Here is a 23,054-nt window from a genome sequence, read left to right on the forward strand (position 1 = left end):
TTTTTAGTTCATGTTCCAGGACTCCTGCTGGGCCATGACTGTGCTTCATCTTGTTTTTCAGAAAAACCGTAAAAGTTGGCTCAGTTGCCTAAAGGGTCCTTCAGAGGATGGCAGCTCTCTCAGACTCAGTGGGTTTCTTTCACTCTGATTGTTCACTTAGAGTGATGTTCCCAAAGCCTTTATTCCAGGCCCTTGCATGGGCTCCTCCCTGGGACTTCAGGGGTCAAGATGCTGCAGTCAGGAGGGTGTTACAGGGGACAGGAGTAGCAGTGCTTTTCAGAAGTGCCAGTGCTGCCTGCTCTAAGCGCGGCGCTTTCCCAGTAACCTCATGGCTCTGGACTCACTGGGGGTGCAGCAGTTGGTGAGGGGCCTGGCAGCACAGATCCTCTCAAATGGGGAAGAGACGGTGTTTCTTTAGGTCAAATAGAGCTACTTTGACAATTCCTACTTTTCCAAAGCGGAGAATCGCCGCTCTTATTCCACTGCTGGAATAGCAGCAGTTTAGGGGCCCAAGAGTCCTGAAGGGAAGCAGCACAGTGAAGATGTGTTTTGCTCTGATAACTTTTATCACCCAGTGAATCAGAAGCTGGATGAAATTGGAGAAATTCATTAATCTAAATTGTCAAGGATTACCAGATACAAAGAGCATGCTTGTGGCTCAGGAAGTCTCTGAGTTGCAAGTGTTTGGAGGCTGGGAGAGCATTTAGGAAAAAGCACATTTGTTGCCATACTCTTCCTACTATAGTCTTCCCTGGGCATCCACTGCCAGCTGCTGTCAGAGACAGGAGCTGTGGGGCTCTCAGTTTGACTCAGATGTCTGGGTTTATGTTCTAACGTAAATATAGTCAACATCTAAGCCTATTGTTTAGAAAGGGTGGAAACTGAATGTAAGCAAATGAGACAAATATTCTTTAGATGAAACAGCGTCTGTGAGCATGAAGCCAGGACAGGGCTGCACTGAATGTCTTTACATTGGAATGTTGAACTATTTAAGTTTTTAAATTTTTTTTCCTCTTTCTAAGCAGTGTCTGAGGAACAGATAAGTTTTCTGGATATAAGCACTTTTGCTTTTACTGAGTTTATGTTTTTAAAATGTCTGTTTGCTTGGCCTTGAGTAAACAAGCCTCCAAAATATGGTGTTGGGCAATCTTGGCCACTAATATGTGTGTGATCAGTGTTTTTATATGTGTATCCAACTCTGTTCAGACTGACTGAATTTCATGTCAGGCAAGGAAATATGAAATGTGTACAGTCTGCTGAGAGTCCAGGGTTGGCAGGTTTCTGGGATCCAGCAATGATCTGCCCTTGACTCTGCATCAAGCATCAGACCTTGATGAGGAAGCAGAAGAGGGAAAGTCCAACTTGGCTCCGAGACTGAGAAGTGGCACCTTTTTAGCATTTGACGTGAAATAGAGACTGACACCCAGGAGCTGAGGTCCACTTGTCTCTTCTTAGTCACCCCAGGCCACCAGGAGTGGGAACAGGCAAAGAAAAGAAAAAGTGCTGATTACATTTTGGCAGGAGCACAGGCCCTTGTGAGGGCTGACTCCAGAAGAAATGTTTCTTTTGGGGTTGGGGTACTCCTTGGTGATGGCTGCCTGACTTTGAGGAACTAAGTTTTCTCATTCCAGGAGGTGATGTATGCTGGGCAGAGCTGCTGAAAGAAGAGAATTATCCCTGTGGCAGAGGCACAGCCAGTCTGTGCCATGTCAGGAGGGAGCTGTCAGGGAGAGAGCGGCCCCAGGCACCAAATGTTCCAGAAAGGAGAGAGATTAAGTTTTAGTAATAAGGCACTGACCATGGCTTTGGGCAACCCAGAGGATCTCTGTAACCAATTACAGATTCCACATGGTTTGGGGATGGAATGCCTTTTGGCTGTGCAGCACTCAACAGACTGCACCAGGGATTTCCAGCTGGGAAGGTTGTGTGTACATGATGAGGATCTCGGGAAAGAAAGCAGCACGGAGGAGGAAAGATGGAGTAATATGATGGGAATACTTGCAGTTACCTGATGAGAGAGCTGTGGATCTCAACCTTCTGTAATTCATCCTGGGGCCTGAAGTGACAGAAAGGTTGGTCACTGCTCCTGAACAGCATCCAAAGACTCTGCCTGAACTAAGCAGCAAAAGTGGAAGTGCTGTGAAAGTTGCTGGTGCAGACAGGAAGGAGAAGAGGGCCAGGAAAGAAGCCAAGATGCAATTAGCCATTAGTCTCATGGCTGTGGCACCTGGAGTTGGGTTTTGATTTCTTGATTTTCAGAGAGGATGGTGTGTGAGACTGAAGGACCAAGTCCCTTTCCTTTTGGTTTCAGCACCATTCTGGCTGCTGGCATGGAGCTCTGGAGATGCACACGGTGATCCAGTTTCTGTGTTCCAAAAGCTTTCAAATTAATTTAATTTTCATTAAACTAGGACACCCCGTCCGGTCACTGCTGGAAGTCTTTTAATCTATTGCAGACAAACCCCAGATGTTTCTGTGTGCATTATTTATTTTAAGTCCTTTCTACACTGACCCTGGTGCACCATGTAGAAACTGTTTCTCTTTGTTAAATGCTGCTGCTTCCATTTGGCCTTTGCTATGGAGAACAATAGCTCTGCTTTTTGTGCAATAAACAAATATATGAATAAAACAAACCCTCAAGGTTTTCTTGAATCAAAGTTTTTTACTCTCGCAACTACCTTTCTTTTGATGACTTCTGGGGAAGTCTACACATTACTGTACTGCCTTAGGGTTTGAATCCAGAGAAGACTTGTGAAATGTGCTGGTACAGCTATTGCCACATGATTTGGAAAGGGACCCTGTAATTGTTGAGAACTAGAATATATTGCCAATGGCAACTTACTTTTCCAATCTGATAAGCTAAAAATGTCTTACTTCATTATAGTAATAAACGTAACCAGCTGTTGTGTGAAAAAAGGTCTTAAAATTAAATACACAAGGTAGAAAAGAAAGGAAGGATATGCATGAAATTATGAAAATGGCTTATTCTCTATTGAAATAAAAACAGGTAGCACACATCCGTCTCAGCTCAGATATCCTTACACTATACTTTTAACATTAACAAAGATTACTATTCCAGTTCTGAATGTGGTGAAATGGGGTTTTTTTCCATTCCCATTTTTCATTCTCATGAATGAGCAACAGTTGACTTTTTGCATTTTCTACCCCATGTTCCAGCTGAGTAAATTTTGGGACAATAATGTCAGCATATCCCTAGAGGAAAGAGTGTAAAATTTTGAAGGAAGAAAGGATTACAGTGATCACTGTGTGGGAAAGTGGCTAAGGATAAGTAATACAACGTCTCCAAAGGGAATTGTGCAAGAAATTGGAAAGAACATTTTTGAAAGTATTTGAATACTGGGGAATTTCCAAAGTAAAGCAGCAGTGAAAGAAGAGCAGGGAAAAAGAAAAGGACAGAAAGCAAGTTCCAGAAGACCAATTTTCTCTTTCCCTGCATGCTGCTCCTCCACTTTCTAGGGAAGAAAGCACTTTCTTGTATTCTTGCACAAGGAAAGGGTTACCTCACACAAGTTCCCAGGGCCATTCAGAAGGAAGGGAAGTCATTGTGAAGCAATGCTGTTATCCCTGGAACCAAGACAGAGCCAGGAGACGATGTCTGTAGTTGCACAATCAGCAGTAACCTTCATTTTTTTGCACCAGGAAATGGCAAGGGCTGTTCATGGTGCTGCTTTTTATCCTTCTATCAGCCTCTCCTTTGCTTTGCTTGTGAAGTACGTGAGGATCATAAGGGCAGTTAAGAATCTGCTCTTCCCCCCTTCCCTAGCAGAGAAACTCAGCTTGCCCTGATTTTCTGTGTGTGCTGTCTCTCTGAGATCCTTATTGAATTGCAGCACTCGCACATCTGGCTTGTATTTCCAGGACTTGTCCTTCCCAAAGAGCTGGAAGTGCAGCAGGGAGAGGGCAGAGATGCAGAGTTCTTAGGCCATGTTTAAGCTGGGATTCATGACAGGGTAGTCTAAAGCAAGTGTGAGTCTCTCCAGCAGCTTGTGGCTTCCCAGAGGCACATCCTGGTCCCTTTCTACCCTTCCTGCACCAGTTCCACATGTTCTCCCTCACTCTCCCTTTCAGCACCAGCTCTGATGCTGGTGGATCTCACTGGATTCCAGTGAGATGGTAGGAGACTGCAGAACTCCAGAGGGGATGCTGTGTGTATGCTTTCATTTCTCAGGAGCTGCAGGGATAGGCAGAGATGGGGCCTGCTGCCTCCACATGATCTCTTTGGCTCCGTTTGTTCTCTGATTGACCAGTCCTGCTCATTTTGGAGAGCAGATGAAATCCAGATGCTGGTCTTGACTCCTGACTCAAAGATTGCAATATGATTAAACACTTTGGAAAGGCTCATTGTTCTCAGCAGTACAGCTCTGTTATTTACCTGGTAATCCCACAAAAGCCTCAGTTCTCATTTAGGGGATTTTCAGAAAATATTTCCCATACTTGCTCCTCTTTCTGAGAGGATGAGGTTGTTTTCAGATGGTATCTTAAGACAAAAGTCCCTGTTGTTTCTATATACCCTTAACTAACACAAGAAACTTAAAAAAAAAAAAGACAAAAAGAAAAAGGTTGTAGCAGCTGCTATTTTAGTCAATACAGAGTTCAGACAGAGTTTACTGTTGGTGTCTTTGGATGCACACAATGCTCCCTTTTGTTTTCCACTGCCAATACTTTCAGCTGTTATATTATTGTACTAATGAGGTTCAGTCTTTAAGAAAACTGCTGGATTTGGTCCAGAAGGGCACTCAAGAGTTAAAGGCTGAATCAGAAAGTTTCACTGTTAATCTAACCTTGAGCATGGCTCCACTATTACAGGAACAATGAAATGCTGATGCTTGCAGTAAACTGTGCCTGCATATCCTCATCAAATAAAGTTAATGGAGAAGAGTTTCCCTTGGGCAGTGGTTTGTGCCATGTGTTCCACTAAGTAGAGCTGTGCAAAAGTTGACTTTCAATCTGTCACTGTCACTGTAGAATAGAGGATGTTCAGGTTTGGGTTCCATAGAGCATTTCTCTCAGGCATTACTTTGTAACCAGTAGAAAACGAAGAAGGAGGGAGCAGCTCTGCCTTTAATCTTGAAAAAGTCAATAAGGATATAGGAACCCCTGAATTCTACTGGATCCCTTTTTGCTTTCAGTGATGTGAGGAGTGGTTCGTGTCCTGTGACTGTCCTGTTCAAGTGCTTTCCCTTTGTTCATACTTACAGCCCACAAAGAGAGATCCTTTAAGTGGAAAACTGAAAGTTAGTGTGGCTGAGGAAAATAGGGCCAGAGTAGTGCTGGATTGTAGATACTTGTCCTCCTCAAGATGCAGGTTTGTCCTCTCCCAGTCATGCATCACAGCCCTGCTGCTGCGCTCCCAATATAGGGACTGCTCATGGTCACCCTCCAACCCTTCCAAGGTTTGTAGGAGGAATCTGTTTAACCATCACAACTACAGCCAGAAGCGTGTTTTCAAGATTGGAGATGAAGTACTGCCAAGTTTGTCAGCTAGAACTGGGGGAGTTTTTCCCTGGCATCCTTTGAAATTAAAAGGAAAACCAAAAAGCCTTCGTTCAGAAGGTACTTAAATGTTAATCTCAGCGAAACATAAGTCCATGAGTAATTTTAGAGCATATTTCCCTTTTCTGATTTCAAGAACAAAAGAAGCAGAATTTGGTTTTCCTGAATCAGGGCATTTTATGGGCTTAACTTTCATCCTGAATTCTGAGAAATGACAGAGGGAAGAGAGATATGAATGAGATCTTGAATACCAGAATTTCCTGATGCCAAGTATTTGGTTTTCCAGATGTCTGAAAACTTGGGTTTTGTGGGAGAAGACCAATGGCCCTCGATAAAGAAAACTTGTTTGTGTGCAAAGGAAAACACTGTGCAAAGATTAGTGTGCATCAGTTTCTGAAAAACTGTAGTGAGTCAAATGGACCATGAGCACCAACATCTGTGGCACTCACAGCCATGTCCCTTAGAAAATTGGAACAATAAATTCCCAGAGTGTTGCCTATTATTTTTGTTGTTTGATTATCATATAGAGACAACTATGTGTTGTTTATACCAACTATATGTTGTGTATTCCTGGGTTATTATAAACATGACTGGAGGATGAGACAAATGGCATATGAAATACATCGAATTTGGCTTGTGGTTGCATGCTCTTGGAAACCTTGCTAGACTCTTTTCTGATGGTTTAAAATTAATTTGGAGTTGGGAAATGTAAAATGCACTTCTTATTTGTTACAATAAGAGCTTGGTGACTGAAGACAATGTTCTGCAAACAAACACCAGCAGAAAGCAACATCCTCTTGGGTATGTTGCAATGTAACTTGGATACTGTAGAGACAAAGTCAAATGAAGGTATTTAGGACACTAGCGTGAGAATGCCTTGTGAGTTTGGTGTGCATTTAGGGTTCTTTTAATTTATATATTTAAAAGATGAGATGAAGAGTGATAAACTGAGTGTCAGTATCTTCGGTTTTCTTTGTTGAGTACAAATATCTGGCTTTCTGTCCAATGATATTCTTTTCTTCCCCTCAATCAATGGAAAGCAGCACTGGAGAAAAGTCATGAAATGCCATTCATGCCACAAACCTCAAGGCAGCAACCTTGTTTTCTTTAAAATTCCAATTAAAATTTCCTTGAGTATATCTTGGCTTGTAAGGGTCGTTAAATACTGAGTTCCTTTTCAAGCAGCATATAAAGCCCTTCATGCTGGCAGTGGAGGACCAGAGAGTGCTATGTGTGGAGATTTATGCCAAGGCAAACTGCGCTCCCAGAAAATGATGGCAAGTGTGAGAGTTTTGAGAAACAAACAAACGAATAGAGGTCAAAGTACTGAGTCCCAGCGTGTGAACTGCTAAGCAACTTCTCACATGGGAGGGTCAGGGCAGACTTTGTAGTATCATATGGTCAAAGTTGAGTGTTGCACCAACAAGACTGTAAAGGTTACACATTGATGGGGACAAGGAAACTCAGTTTTCACTTCTGTATCGAAAACACAAATGGGTTTGCCTGTGAGAGGCACCTGCTGCTTGGAGTAAGTCATAACTATGTCCTGGCCTTCCCAGACATGGTCTGGGAGATGACACTTGCTTTTGCCTTTCTTGCCTCTTCCAAGTCTCCTCCTTGACTGCACAACAGTAGTTTTCCAGATAGAGATGTTCGATGTGCTGAGTTAAAAAGGAAATTTGATGGAAATTTGGAGACTATGATTAAATTTTCTATGGCATTTGATGAAAGTGAATGGGCAAAATCCACTTGAATCTTGAGTCTATTGGTACTGAGTGGCCTGGGATTCCAGCCCTGTTATGAATTTAAAGGGAAGAGCTTTCCCGGAAAGCACCAGAATGATGATTCTTTAAGTGTTATAGAGTAATTTTCAAAAACAAAACATCAGTCATATAGGGATTGAGAAATTCTACAAGGTCAGCAATGTTTTGCAATGGAATGAAATGAAGAGTCACATTAGAGCTGAGGATGCTTGTTTGCACATGCCAACTGTATTTGCCAAATGAGACAGAGGTGTGGAGACCAAGAAATTATTACCCAGGGACCATGGTTTTATCTCAGACAAAACCATGTATTTTTCTTGGACTATCTTCGGTTCCCCAAGATAACCTTACGGGAATATACAACTGCAATAAAGACACTTCAGCCTATCAAATCCATTTCTTGAGATATGACACATGAAATAATATTGCTTAGTTATGAGATAAAGTTTAGCGGGAGAGGTTCAAAGTCTGCACTGAAATACATGTGTAAATCTGTGCAGGCGAATTCCCCTTCTCCCAAATCTAGCTGGGAAAGGATCACAGATAACATCTTTTAGAAAGACAGGTGGCAGATGTGGAGCCCTATCCTTAAGTTCTCAAGTGCAAGGAGAACTGTACAATTAAGAGGCTCTTACAGAGCTATTTTGCTGTGTAACAATTCACGTGCTCATCGCTGTTCTGTCTGTGATCAGGTTCTAGCCTTGTATATTGTATTTAGCTTTTACTTCTTTGAGTAGTCATATGGAAACAAAATACCCCAAGTTTGCAGTGTAGGACTGATGAATTTTTCACAGTGATTCACCATGTAGGCCACCTTTGTTAGGTAATTTGCTTTGTGTGGCAAGAATGGGAAGCCAAGAGTGTGTGAAGCCAAGAGGCAGTGTAGAAGTGCACTTCCCTTTGAAGTGCTCCGGCAGCGAATGTGTTAAATGTTTTCATCAGAGACTTAAAAAAAAGGCACTTGGTAGATCTGCAAGAAAAAGTTTAGTTTATTAAAGAGAGTGAAAAGCCTCTCACACCTAGGGGAGTAGGAAAGAAGTAGTACACCGTTTCCTTCTTCACAGCCTTTAATCTTAAAAACAATGTAATTCTCAGTCGCTGGGGGCAGAGCCCACTGAAACGGGACCTCCCTCACAAAACTGCCGGGATCCTCTTATTTCCACCCTGAGCAAAGCAGGCGCCTTCTCGAAAGGAGTGAAAGCCTCCCAGCTCCTCCGGTGGCGCAGGAATAGCCATGTCCACGGGGAAGATCTGCTGCTTGGTGCTGCTGACCCTGGGGGTGCTGGCGGTGGCCGTGACACTCGTGGTCATCCTGACCCAGCCCCGGTGCGGTCCCCAGCGCTACCTGCACGGTGCCGTGGCTGCCGACACCGAGACCTGCTCTAACATCGGCCGGTATGTGCACGGACCTCTCGGCTTCTCGGATCACTTGTCGTGTATGTCGCGCCTCGCGCTGACAGACGGGACAAGCACTAACCCCGGGAGTGCGCCGGGTTTCTGCCCGTCCCCGCTTTGGGGCTGAGCAGCGATGCTGGTCCCTGCGTGGAGCAGCTCGGGGGGCAGACGGAGCCTCTGCTCTGCGGTTGATGCTCATTTTCATTATCCAAGGTCGCAAAAATTTGCAGCTCTGCAAACCCATGGATTTTTGGAAGGTATAAATATTTATAGTGTACAAATACAAGGCTGTTTTAAAGTGGGGAAGTGGGAAATTTACTGTTCACAGCGTGGTGGTGGGTCGGGTAAGTGGCTTAGAAATAAGAAGTTAGAGGAGCTTGCAGAGAGCTGCAGCTGGGCTTCAACAGAGGCAAGGAAGGCCAGGCTGAGAGGGAAAGGAGGACTGGGCATCCCAGTCTTTAGGAGAGGGTATGTTTCTGGACTGAAGCCTGCAGCAGGTGTGTCTGCTATGAAGAAAAAAAGCAAGGAGCAGATTTAATTGAAATTAACCCAAGACGGTATAAGTACAAAACATATACTTACATCACTTGGAAAGAAAGATGTAGGTTTAAAAAATTCTCCAGCTGCCGGGGTTGTACCACTCCAGTTTGTGTAATAACTTCTCTCTCAAACATTTTGACTCCCATGTTATTGTTTTACTGTTACTGTTCCGACTGTTATTAAATGCTCGTATACACAAAAGCAGAAGGATGCAAGTTTACAAGCTGTGTGTGGTGCTGGATGCTCCAGCAATGGATGCTGGAGCTGTGTGCTCTACTTTGTGCTGGAGGAGTGAGATGAGATGTGGTGCCCTTATACCACACTTTGCCATGTCTCTCATGGGATTCTTGCAGTGACATGCTGACACAGCAATGACCAAACCCTAAAGCTAAAACTAAGTGTCAGGAAGGACCTAGGACTAGACGTTCTTATCAGATCTTGTCAGCTGCAGCACTGAGATATCTCTACAGAGGTAGAGCACCACACTTTGATTGAGGGTCATGGGTCTCTCTAGGACTTTGCGCTACAATTAAGCTCATTGCAGCAGTGATCCCTATAAAGGGAGAAGAGTAATTGAAGAGGGTGTGGTCTGGCTAGATGAGAAAGATAATGGTCCTAAATTCCCCAGGCATAACTTCCTGGGAAGTGGCAGATGTCTGTCTGAAAGTGGGTGAGCCATGCTCAGAGGACCATGTGTGACATACCAAGAGCCAGCTCAGAGAGGGTTTTCTGTTGTGTTTCAGTCTCCAGAGAGGCTGGAGAGAAAGCTGCTGAGACTGGGGTCCAGTCTGCAGACTGGGATGGAGATCTTAATCAGGGAATGCTCCTCCAGGCACAAGTGTTTCTGGGGACATGGTGAGAGGTGCATGGCGTTGGTTTCAGAGGGACAGTGGCAGTACAAGGTGTGCAACCTCATACACAGTTGTGAATGTGGCTGGGAAACTTGGGTGAGAATTTGGTGCTTTTCAGGCTTTGGGAAAATGTGCCTGATGTTACATGTTAAGGTCTTAACGCATTGCATTGAAATGCATGACATACGATCTCAAAGCATTGCATTGAAATGCATACCATATGATCTCAAAGCTTCTTTTTAAAGTTGTTTTTCACTGCCAATTATCCCAGAACCATGGTTTTCCCTGGCACCAGGCTTTGTACATGTGCTGCTTCATAGCCCATAATCCAGGGGCTCTGGGGAGCACTATCCCAGGTGAGTGTAGTGGTCCTTCTTCCCTCTTTTCCCAGCCTTCTAACCTGCTGTCTTGGGCCTTCTGCAGAGGTGACTCAGTTTCTCAGGAAGCCCTGATTTCCTTCCTCTTTTGTCATCAATTAAAAGCTTCAGTTTCAGAAAAACACCACGCAGGGACATTGGTGTGGTGAGTCCATCCACTGCTCCAAGAAGATGGATGGGCAAGCCTGAGCCTCTGCCTCAAAGTTCAGAGCTACAGCCAGGGAGCAGCTTGCTCCAGGGAGGACAAAAGCCATGCAGACCCCTTACAGAAAGCCCCGTGGTTCCCTACCATTTCTTTTCTTCCCACTTTTCCACATGCCGTTGCCTTACAGGCAGTGGTGCGGAGGCATTTACTGAAACAAAGGAAAGCCACAATCAGTGTTCCTGCTGGCAGCATCCTGTTCCCAGCCCCAGCAGGACCCAGCCATATCAATGGATGTAAAATAAACAGCACTCCCTATGTTTGCTTTGTGTTCCCGTGCAGCCTCTGGGAGCAATTGCACTGCAATTAATGAACAATTCCATTTTCCCTTCTGGCTTTGCCTTATCTGAGCAATAACCCAATAAAACAGTCAGAAACCTTCCTAGCAAACACAGTGCTGGCTACTGGCAGGGTATGCGGGAAACACCACCCCATTTCCACTGCAAGGAAAAGATGTTTTTCAGTTGTGCTTGATTCCTCAAGAAGAACTTATTGAGACACATTTCTGTAGCAGAACCTCATTGCTGACAGCAGCATGAGGATATCTTAATGCCTGTGTGTTCTTTGATGTGGCTGTGCCTAGTTAGTAACAGTTGTGGGTTTTTTACTGTTTGTTTTTTCTATTTATTTGTTGGTTTTGTCTTTGGGAATACAGGGAGATGATGGGGGTGTTTTTGTGCTAATATCACATAAGCCCAGGAAGGCACGCTGTAGGAGCAATGAAGTTACTATTGTGCTAATTGACACATTAAGTCTCAGGAGTTTGCTTTGCATGGACCCATCATTCCTGCTTCAGTGCCCTGTCCAGATGACCAGCATGTGCCTTTTTATTGGGAATGGCAGCTGGGGACACAGGGATCAGTTGTTTGGTTCCCAGCATGTGGAAAGCTCCCTCCTGTGCATCCTCCTCCACATCTGGGAACTCCTTGCCGTCCCCTTTTGTCAACAGCATTTGTGAGCAGCTGCAGTTCTCTCTGTCCATAACTCCCAGAGGAAAACCATCCTCACACAGGTCTGGTCCCTGGTTGCTCTTTCCTCCTGCAGACTGCCTCCTCTTTCCCTCTAACTGTTCCTTCTCACTCCCACAGAGGAAGGCTCCTCTCTGTGCTCTCGCACCCCACACTGCTGCCAGTAGCTTTCTCCACCTGCTACCTGCTCTCCTCAAGCTGGGGCTGCCTTGCAGGGGCCCCAAGGAGGCATTTTCATGTGGTTTCTCCATTCTGTCATTCCTGGATTTTAACACTGTCTTTTTTCTTCCCTTTCCGCCACAGGGACATCCTGAAAAGTGGAGGCACAGCTGTGGATGCTGCCATTGCTGGCTTGATCTGCACCTCAGTGATGAATCCTCAGAGTTCAGGCCTGGGTGGTGGGGTCGTATTTACCATCTATAATGCCAGCACAGGTATGGGCCAGCCCTGGCCTCTCCATGGTGCCCTGTCCCTGTGCAGACACCCAGCTGCTGTAGAGAAGTCAGAATCCTTCCTATTCTCTCAGAGCAGTATTTTGAATATAAAAGCTGCATCCTCCGATCACAAACCAGGCTTCTCCTCTTAACCCAAAGCATCCCTCACATGGAGCTGTGATCATCATTTCACAGCAAGGACGTGTGTGGGGAAGAAAGAGCTTTGATATAAAATGAATTGAGTTTGCCTCTCCAAAGCAATCCCAAATTTCAAAGTCACACAGCAGACTGCAGCAAGGTGTGAGCAGTGCTGAGATGCCACTGGGCTGCCACGGAAGCAGAAAGGAGCAGAGTGAGGCGTGTGCTGGAAATGAGCTCATCTGAGCCCTTGGACTGGGACTTCAGGGGCTCATCCTGCCCCAGCAGCTCAGGCAGTGCCTACTGACATGGGGGCTGCATCTCACTGCCCTCACTGGCACAGGAGTTCCCAAAGCAGCAGGGAGACCTGTCCCACGAGATGCCTCTTCGCTTCAGAAGTCTAAATCTGACAGTGTTCAGGGCCTGCTGGGAAGCCTTCCTGTGTTTGGCTTAACCTCTAGTGTTGTATTCTTGCTTTTATGTTTTTAATGTGGGGTTTTTTTAATTCTTGGCTTCCAAAAGCCCCCAGAGCTTATAGACCTAAATAGTAAAATCAACAATGAACATAGTAACAATATCAGAACTTTAAAACCCCTGCCAAGTAGTCTTACAGAGTCATGAATCTGGAAATGCTTGGCTGTATCTCATGCAAGAGCTTAATTTGGCAGAACACCTATATTTTTTTTTCTTTCCTTTTGGCAGAGGTGGCTTTGTTTCCTGACAACAGTCCTCTTCTGCTACCTGAGTTATGCTGCACAGAGCTGCCCATGGCCCTGCACAGCTCAGGTGCTTGGTACACCAGGGAGCACTGTGGGCTCCTGCAGCACAGCTGGCTCTGGAAACTGTCATAGAAAAGGATAAATGCAAGGCAGAGAAGGAGGCAAAATGATAGGCTAGACCTGAAATAGAAATGCACATGAATGTGGGGTTTGTTGGGTTTGGCTTTGTTTATGTTTTCCTTTTAAACTCCCTGATACATAGAGGCTCCTTCAGGACCACCATTCTGCTTATAAACACGATGGACCTGCCTCACCATCACTTGGTAAATGGCTCTCCAAGGAACTTGAGGCTCATGTTATGTCTCTGACATGTCCCACCTGCAGAGGAAGTGCAGGAACCTAAAAAATCAGGTGTAGAGCAGCATATTCCAGCCATGTCCCAGGCCCAAGAACCCGGGGGCGAACCTTAACTGGCTGGAGACAAGTCCTGGCCTTGTCCCTGTACCTTCATTGTTTCCAGGTAGGTGCTGTTTGGTTTGCTCTAAATAAAAGCAAGGGAGCAAAGGACAAGGTGTGCTGAGACCTGACCCTGCAGGTGTGTTGGACACACTTGGCAAAAGTCTCAATTTAGGGCATCTGAGCTCTGGGCCAGCAGCATGTGTGGTGCTACAGCTGAAAATGTGATGTTCACCTGCTTCAGGAAGACAGTGTAATGCCTTTCCCTCTTCTCCTCTCTAGGAACAGTCGAGGTGATCAACGCCCGCGAGACAGTCCCACAAGTGTTTCCTCAGAATTTACTGTCTGGCTGTGGCCCTTTCTCCATTGGTAAGGACACAGACTGGGCCATGAGGGATCTGTGCCCTCCTGGCGTGCACAAAGCTCAGGGTGGGGAACTGAGAACCTCACTGACTTTATCTGGAGTTTCATGTAATTTAACACACTCTACCTGGATTGGCTTTTGCAAAAGCAAGAAAAAATACTAGGTCCATAACTAGGTAACACTGGCAGCCTGACTAGTAAGGAGGGTGGGGAGCCAACATGAGGAGAAATCACAATGTAATTTCTCTTCATAGGAAGTCTGCAGTTCAAGACCAGATTTCCCAAAGGACTCACTCGTTTCCCAGCAGTTCTTACAGAGAAAAATAAAGTCAATAACTGCTCAGACTTTCTGGAAATGAAAGAAATCAATCTAAAGTGCTTGCCCCTGTCCATATGTTGGGGAAGCACCTTGGCACATTGGGATTTGAGTTGCTGGGCTCGGGCACTCTTGCTTTAGCAGCACATCTTGGATTCTCTACGTTTCTTGCTCCGTTCATTCTCCTTTCCTAGCACATTTTCTTTTGGTGCATGTCCTAGTTCCTGGAGGAGATGTTCTTATCCTTGGAAGAAGAGCCTGAAAAGGAATCGGGAATAACTGGTTGGAAGGGACAGCTGGAGGTCTCTGGTCCAGCTCCTGTGCAAAGCAGTGATATCAGGGTTAGCTCAGGGCCTCGTCCTGTGACATTTTTGAGTTTCTCCAAGGATGAAGAACTTCACAGCTTCACTTGCTCTGGTGTCTGACCAGGCTCCACAAGTGCTTTGTCTCCAAAATCCAGCTGACAGCTCCCTTGCTGCAGCATGTGCCTGTTGCCTGTTTTGCTTTCACCTCACCTCTGTGTCTGGCTCTGGCCTCTCTATACCCCTTCTGTTGGACAGTGGAAGAGATACACGAACAGACAAGGGTAATAAACAAAACAAGCCTGCTTTTTGAAGCCTTGGTTGCCTCTACAAACTCACATTTCCATTGGAGTGCTTTGCCAATGACTTCCTGGGTGTGACACTGCTGCTGTGCTCTTCAGGTTCCCCCTGGATTGGTGTGCCAGGAGAACTCCGTGGGTATGAGGAAGCCCACAAGCGATATGGCCGCTTACCATGGAAAGACCTGTTTGAACCAACCATCAAGCTCCTTTCAGAGCCACTTGTCATTTCCCCAGTTGTGGACAAAATAATCAATCACCCAAGCTTCTCTGATCCAGGAAAAAGGCTGTGGTAAGACCCATGAACGAAACTGGAGCTTGAGGACCAGTGTTCACTCAGCCTCAGACCCTTCCTTTGAGATGCTGATGTGGAGCACAGGCTGCTGCTGTGGCTTGTGCTCAGGGAATACTTGCTATGGAGTGGGAGGGAATCACAGAAGTGGATTTTTTTAAATATTTTTTTTTCTGTCAGCAACTTTTTTTTTTTTTTTAAATTTAGAGTGGCTTGGCACAGCAAAACAGTCTGCTAAGCATGATTACTGATGAGAAGGAGCTGGCTGTATGTGGCCTGCCTCCATCTGTGTGGAAATTGTCCCCTGACAGCAGGGCCCCATGGCAGACACTCGTTTGGAGAAGCCCCACTGACCTGAGCCATGGTCAAAGTGTTGGGTTCTGTGGAGGAAACTATCTGGGGAAGGAGTGCCTGGTGCTATGGGTCACATTTGGCTGAGAGCTTTCCTCCACGTAGCCTGCAGTGTAGCACTGCCTTGGAAAGTACACGATGTGCATAAACCAGATCAGCTCTGGGCAGGAAAAAGAGATTATTGGCCCTGGGGACAGAACAAGCACGTGCACTAAACTGATGAATGTTCTTCTTTAACAGCCCACTGCTGTGTAATGGTCAAAGGTTTCTGAAGAGGGGAGAGCCCTTCAGGTGGCCAGCGCTGCTGCAAACACTGCGAACTGTAGCAGAACATGGAGCTGCAGCATTTTATGAGGGACAGATAGGAAAGGCACTGGTGGAGGATGTCAGGAAGGCTGGTAGGTAACAGCTATAGTCAGTCCTGATAGACAAGCCTTTTCCCAGCTGTTGGTTCTCAGTGAGCCTGTACCAGGGGAAAGCCAACACAAGCCTTTTTCTTGCTGCTTGGGATGGTACCTGGTATGGGAAGAGGCCACCTTTGCCCAGTTCTTATAACTCAGACCCAGAAGCAGCACTGAGACCATCTGCTGCTCTGGCCTTCCCCCCCAGCGCTCATGCAGTGGCCTGTCTGACTCCCTCAGGCTTTGTGACATCCTGGGGTTTGTCATCAGGACCCGTGATGACAGTGCCGTGCTTGGTGGAAGGAATTTGGGATATATAGGGATGGCTCTTCACAGTGCCCTGTTGTAGCCACCTCACAGCACAAGGACCAGTTGATGTGCTAATGCCAGCCACTGGTTCTCTGTTGAAGGGTCCACTCTCTCACTGGAGGACCTTCGGACGTACCGAGCAGAGGTGTCCTCAGCTCTGAACATCACCCTCAACAACCACACCACGGTGTTTGCTCCGGGACCGCCCATGGGAGGTGCAGTGCTCATGTTCATCCTCAAGGTATTGGAAGGTAAATTCCTAGTGGAAAGGGGGGAGCAAGAGGTTTTCAGGGAGTGTTGCTCCAGAGTGGTAAACCAGTAACGGGCAGAAATGGAGCTGGCAAGCCAGAATGGGCCCCAGAGCAGCAGTGTGACTGGGCTATGCAGCAGGGTGATGACCTGTCTCACTCATACAGTGGATCAACATCACTGTAACTGCTGCAAAGGCCAAAGGATACACAATTTTCCCAAGGCTTCAAAAGAGATTGAAGTCACAGTGAAAATTAGTACTTGGTTGTTTCTGTGTCCATATCCTGCTAAAGCACAGGGGACACTTGGTAAGAACTGGGATTGGAAAAGGAGGCTCCTATCAGCTTTTTTTTACACTTCTTGAAGAAACATTGCCTTGGGTCTACTAACAAAATTATTTCATCCTACTCCATAGAGTATAAATTCCATGAAACATCACTGGCAACACCTGAGGAGAAGGTAGAAACCTACCATCACATTGCAGAGGCTCTGAAGTTTGGCAATATGCTAAGACCCCACATGAGTGATCCAGCCTTCTCTAGAGCTCAGGTGAGCTGACACAGTGCATGGGTACAGTGCTATAGCACCAAACAACGCTCTGGCACTCTCCTGCTTTGCAGCCATGGAAGGGAAGAAAATACTTCGAGCTGCTAGTGAAAACCAGTGTGGCTCAGTTGGCCAAGGCAGAGGCAGGATTAGGCTGTTTGCTCTGAAGCTTCAGCTGTAGGCTGGTGCTCACTTGCCTGATAAAGGACAAACACATGCTTGTGCCAATGCTGAGGGGCCTCAGTACTGAGCTGGTTTTGTTTTCTGGGATGAAAGTGGCTTGGGGCTGGATGCTGCCAATGCAGGGCCCCAAGTTCAGGCTGTTGGGGCTGAATTCCCCAGACTTCCACACGCCCAAAGACATGCCCGCACTGTGCTGGCACCAGCTCAGTGTCCTTGCTGTGATTGCAGGTGACTGTGGGGACCATGCTGTCTGACAGGTTTGTTGAGCTTGTCAGGCACCGAATAGATGCTCGTGGTGACCACCCACTCAGCCATTACAACTTGTTGGAGTCCATCTACAATGGCAAATACAAAAGCATGGGCACAAGCCACATCTCTGTGCTTGCTGCAGATGGCAGTGCCGTGTCCGCCACCAGCACCATCAACTACCCGTGAGTAGCCAAGGGTTGGAGACTGAGTCACACAGGCCACGTGTCAGGTTCACAGGGTACCTGCAAGGGCTGTTTACCAGAAATACACAACCCTTGGGCTTCACTGATTTAGGCAGCTCCTTGCTTGGGAATGCCTTTTCCATGTGACAGCAAAGGTCTGTGAGCATCAGCTCCAAGGACCATCACAATTCAGGAGGATGCAAGAACTTGCTGAGCTATTGCTGAGTTTCTGTAGGTTGGGCAAATCCCCACAGGCAAGAGTAACGGGGAGCTTGTCTCTGGCAGCAGCAGCAGAAATTCCTTTTGTACACTCTTGCTGGGGCAGTTGCAGGCTGGGAGGAAAGAGAGGTAACCCACAGGGTGCCTCACTCAGCTAATGTCATAAACAACAGGAGAGCCCCGGGCACTGAAAGGCTTTGTCTTTCCCCCCTGCAGGTTTGGCTCCTTCGTGTATTCTAACCAAACCGGGATCATTTTAAATAATGAACTTGCTGATTTCTGCATAGCAAACAGAAGCATTAACCCAGGTGAGCATTCCCATCCTCAAAATAAAGCACAGGGTCAGGAGATGGATACACAGGCTGTGTACAAGTGGGCAGGGACTACCTGTAAACTACGGGTACTCTTTCCTTTCGTAGGTCTGGATGAGAGCAAGTTTGTTTCAGACTAAAAGAGGATAAAGCCCTGTAGTGTGTCTGTCTACTCACATATCCCCTTGCATGGATACACAGGAGTTTTGGATTCTGACCAGAGAAACCAGAAATTGAAAAAAGTGCTGAAGCTGATCACTGATTGATGGGGGGGGGGAGAAGAAGTGAAGAAACTACTGCTAAGACAAGCTTGCTGACATTTTAGGCTCATCTCCGATTCTAAATATATAGCTGCTGCACAGTCAGTAATGCTACAGTCTTGCACTGAGCTCTGTAACACAACAGTGTTGGTGCAAACACAGCTCTGTGCAATCAGCTATCCCTGGTGCAGCGTCCCTCAGGCCTGCCAGGAGAGGACATCGTGGCGGGATTGCTGACAAGGGTTCCTCAGCTGGGCTGGACAAGCTGCAGCGAGCCCTGAATACTTATAGGATACCCTGTTCTGCATCAAGAGGAGCTTCCTGTTCAGACTGTGCCATAAAGGTCCAGCTTCTTGGGAGACAGGCCTTTGGCACAAGGAAACTCATTTTTCTGGAAGTCTTGAGATTCTTGAGGAAGGAGGAGTAGTTTGGTTTTCTGTGGGAAATACAAGAAAGATGAGATAGGTGAACTTGTGTCCTTCCAATGCTGTTAAGAGCCACATGGAAAGGATAATACTCTCTGTCTCTGCTCTAGGAGAGAAACCTACCTCAGCAATGGTGCCTTCCATCCTCATCTCCAAGACAGGAGACATGCTGGTGATCGGGGGAGCAGGTGGGGGCTGGATTATCAGTGCTACTACCATGGTAAGTGAACAGCTATCACACAGCAACAATTTGCACCAAGCAAGGGGAGCACACACTGTCCTGAACTACTCAGCTCCCCTCAGGTCTTGACGCCTTGGTGTTTTTTTTTTATTTGCAATTCAGAAGTCATAAAGGCTGCAGGCTGGAGGCCAGGGAAAGCATTCTGCCCACCCTGTTCTTTTACTTGCTCTGACCATCTGATATTGGTCCCCATGAAAGCAGGAGACCAGGCTGGTAGGACTGGGAGTCTGGCTCAGTGCAGCCTGTTGAACAGTCCAGGCTGCAGGTAGAACTTACAGCAGATCTGCTCTGGCTGAACACCAGTGCAGGGGTTGGCAGCACATGACCCAGGTTCTTTCTGAGTATCTCCAGTCAGGCAGTGTGGGATTTGGTTCATTGCAGGCAATTATAAACAAGCTGTGGTTTGGCTACGACTTGGAACACGCCATTTCAGCTCCCGTCATGCACACTTTGGGTGACGGTGTCGTCTTTGAGGGGAGTTTCAGCGAGGTGAGTGGCCTTGCTTGGCTCTTCTTGTCTTCTCCTCTTGGTGGAAAGCAGATTGCTCTTGTAACTCTCCTGAATAATCTGTATTTTGCCTCTAGCTAACCTCCTTCTTGCTTAAATCTCACTTTCTCAACCTGACTCCACATACACATCCTTCATTTTCACGACTGGCAACGCTAAGACCTCAGGCCCCTGGCTGCTCCATTCACCCCATTTCCTCTTCTCTCCCCCACAGGAAGTTAGGAGTGGCCTGCTGGGAAGAGGACATAAAGAAAAGAAAGATAAATTTGTAATGAATGTTGTGCAGGGAATTTCCAAGGAAGGAAAATGCATCTCTGCTTACTCTGATAAAAGGAAGCTGGGGAAGTCGGCTGGATATTAGCATGGAATGCCATCACAGCTCACAAAGCCAAAGGAGATAACTAGATCCAGAACATGGTTTCCTTCAACATGCCCATAATTGCCTGTTCCCACCAGGATGCCTCCTGGAGCATGGGCAAAACCTGTGTCTACACCTAATACCAGCAGACTGCAGGTACCCTCAGGCAATATAAGGAGAGGTCAGCCAGCCTTGTTTAGAGCTACACCTTCCATTACTTATGTGATATACTGAAAAACATATTTCTTGAGCACATCAGCTACTCAGAATGAGAGAATAAAAAGTGGGAAAGGAAAATTGGTCCAAACCCCACTGGGAACACTGTGAAATGACCCAGCTGTATCTTCTATTCCTGCTGGAGTCTCAGTTAAGAGTAGAACTGGTTTCTTTCAGGCTGTTCCACAAGAAGCTTATTACTACTGGGGCTCAGCAATGTGAAATACAGAACTATTTTGGCTATGAAGACTACAAGAAGTGTAGGACTGCGAGTCTGGCTCAGTGCAGCCTGTTGAACAGTCCAGGTTTGCACCGTGCTGCAGGCAGGACTTACGGCAGATCTGCTCTGGCTGAACACCAGTGCAGGGGTCAGGATTTTAAAATCTGAAGCATCCAGGCTTAGAGGGTGGGTGTGAAAAGGGAAGACATGCTGCTGGTTTTGGAAGCTTTAGAACTTTCTTCAAAATGCAAAGGAAACATAATCAGGAGATGTCACTTTTAGCCATGAGCTCAGCCTGGCCAGGCAAACACCAGGACTGCTGGGGAGTGATGCAGCACCATCAGGCATGAGCAGAATTCTCTTCTCCTACAGCCTACGCACATGCTTCAAATCCCTGTTTACCACAGTCAGTCTCTAATGTTCCCTTCAGATCATGAGGTGGTCTAAGAACTATCACAGAGTGAGAAAACTTCTGGAGAAGAGACCTGAACTCATGCACCTGGACCCAAAAGGTCTTTTGCAGTTAATCCATAAAGTTGCCCTGCTCAAAATGGCCTAGAATCAAACATTTTAAAAAATAAAACCAAGAAAAGGCAAAACCCTCAAAGCTCTTCTCAAATATGCAGGGACAAATACCCAGAATCCCCCAAAACTCCATTTTCTGAAGGCTTATGAGCCTGACTGCCTTATGGGCACAGTGTTGTGTGTGTGCCTGGAAGTGAATCAAATCAGAGCCAGGCCTAGCAGAGCCCTCCCCTTCACACACATGGCCCATGGGTCTCCTAGTGCACAAACAAATACCATCCTTCTGCAAACACCATAACAAACGCACCCTATTAAAAAACACAAATTAAAACAAGGTCAGTTAGGTTTTATGCCAATGTTCTTAGCCACAAAGTCGGTCCCATAAAGCCATCAATTTACTGAAATCTCAGCCTTCATGATTGCATTTTAATGATGGTCTGAGTGAAGCTGACCAGAGCCAGACGTGTTTTCCTTCAGAATTGTACACCAAGGACTGTAGTATGACCACCCCTGCATCAGAGCTAATGATTGCTATGTTACCAGACCGTAACCGCAGGCACCTAATCAAGGATCTGGAAGACAAGTTACTTCTATACAGAGCCAACTCCATGCACTCCTTTGTCCAGCTGGAATTCATCTTCGTTCCCTAATTCAGGAAGGACTACTGGTTTCTCCATCAGAGCTGCTTACTCAAGCTGTGGAAGTGGCCCTGTGAGATGGGACTACAGTGCTGCTGAATGGGAACAGAGAAAGGGAATAGGCCCAAAGGCTGAGGGGGGTAGTATTTATGTTCATTTTGAAGGGGTTACATTGATTATGACTAACAAAAACCCCCAATCTACTTAATTTGCTGAAGTTTTCTACTTTGATTAACTCCCTTACCCCAGGTACCAGTTCCTGGGTGCATTGGTTCTAGGGACAGAAATAACACCCCGACAGCAGAGCTGTCGCAGGGGAAGCACTTACAGGCGCCAGACACCATCTGCAGCTCACACTGCAGCTCCAGACGGACTAACTAGACCGGAGGCTGCTTTAGCAAGATCCGTAGTTATTTCCAGCTAACCCCACTGAGCTTAGAATTTATAGACAGCAACCAAGAGTGGCACTGGCTGGAGACAGGGAGACTGGCTTCCCTATTAGGCTTCAAGGCCACCTTCAGAAGTGCTCTGGGCCGTCTCCATCACATTTCACTACAGAAAACCCAAGTCACCAAGTAACTAAGTCTTCCATTACCTTCGCTTCTCACATACTTTACCCTAGTAAAGCACCAGAGTACTGCAGCCCTATCACCTTTCCAGTGCAGTAACATCACAGCTTCTTCCCACCATAAAGACATGGGAATATTATCTGTAGTCCAGTGCTCACTACAATTTAACTACTTTGCTACTAACTTTGCAACTGAGCCAACTGAGCAGTTTTAAAACCCACCACAGCTTTAATTTGCAAGACAGAAAGGAACGGGACTGCAGACCTCTCACTGTGGCAGAGACTTCCAGTCCTGTAGTCCTCACTAGCAGAACACCTGGTGAAGCTGAGGAATTGTACCTGCCTTGGCACCTCTGCTCTTGCCCTGCCACCTCCTCACTGCTGCTGAAATCTGCTTGGGTCAGGAGCCTCCCAGTTTGGTCTCTCCCCATTCATGCTCCTCCCCACAAGAGAGCATTATTTTTGTACTGAAATCAACTCACACGGACTTTCAAAGCATCATTGTACAGAGGCTGCTCTATTTTCTAATGAAGTCTATAAATTATACTTTTAATAAAGTGTTTTGAAACCTGTCTGGGAATTTCTCCTCTAAACCAGTTGCGTATCCCAACACACAAATAGTTGTTTGACAGAACACCATGCAGGTGTTCCCAGCAGTAACAGTTGTTCATTCTGGAGCCTCAGTACGCTGCTGGAGAAGCTGAGGAACAGCAGACTGCATGAGTAGCAGAGACAAAACATGAGTAGTGGAATGTGGTATCTGAGCAGGTGGGAGAAGTGCCTGCCCTGTGTACAGATATGTTATCCTGTAATTACAGCTTGCAGAAATATTCATAGGTTTGGGTTTTTTTAAATGTAGGATGTAAGTGCAAGCTGTAGCCCAGTTTAGTTTTAACAAATCATTTCTCCGTAGTGATACTGCTAAAAACCAACCAACCAAATCCATTTCTGCAGAGTCAAGAATTGAAATGCGTTACAGGAACAATTGTAAACAGAAGTGTTTTTATCCATGGCAAAATCTGAGCTTTCCACAAAGGAAGTTTTGTAACACAGGTTATAAATAATAGGGAAGTTTTTTGACCAGCAAGAAGAAATTTAGAAACATGAGAACAACTGCACCATGAACTGTTTGAGGCAGCCCAGCGGCAGTTACTCAGACTTCTTTCA

General features: G+C 46.2%; 1 protein-coding gene across 1 annotated transcript; it reads left to right on the plus strand.

Moving 5' to 3' along the window:
- Window positions 1-8,238: 8,238 nt before the first annotated feature.
- GGT5 (gamma-glutamyltransferase 5) lies at window positions 8,239-22,451 on the plus strand. Its single transcript, XM_027696843.1, has 12 exons — window positions 8,239-8,672; window positions 11,914-12,044; window positions 13,640-13,726; window positions 14,740-14,929; window positions 15,521-15,678; window positions 16,092-16,241; window positions 16,655-16,788; window positions 17,197-17,399; window positions 17,835-17,926; window positions 18,725-18,834; window positions 19,237-19,344; window positions 19,577-22,451. The coding sequence occupies exons 1-12, from the start codon at window positions 8,512-8,514 to the stop codon at window positions 19,721-19,723; spliced, it is 1,671 nt and encodes a 556-aa protein (XP_027552644.1). The 5' UTR covers window positions 8,239-8,511; the 3' UTR covers window positions 19,724-22,451.
- Window positions 22,452-23,054: the final 603 nt, after the last annotated feature.

The sequence above is a fragment of the Neopelma chrysocephalum genome, unplaced genomic scaffold, assembly GCF_003984885.1.
Source record: "Neopelma chrysocephalum unplaced genomic scaffold, ASM398488v2 Primary Assembly neopelma1_116, whole genome shotgun sequence".
In the NCBI taxonomy this organism is placed as follows: Eukaryota; Metazoa; Chordata; class Aves; order Passeriformes; family Pipridae; genus Neopelma; species Neopelma chrysocephalum.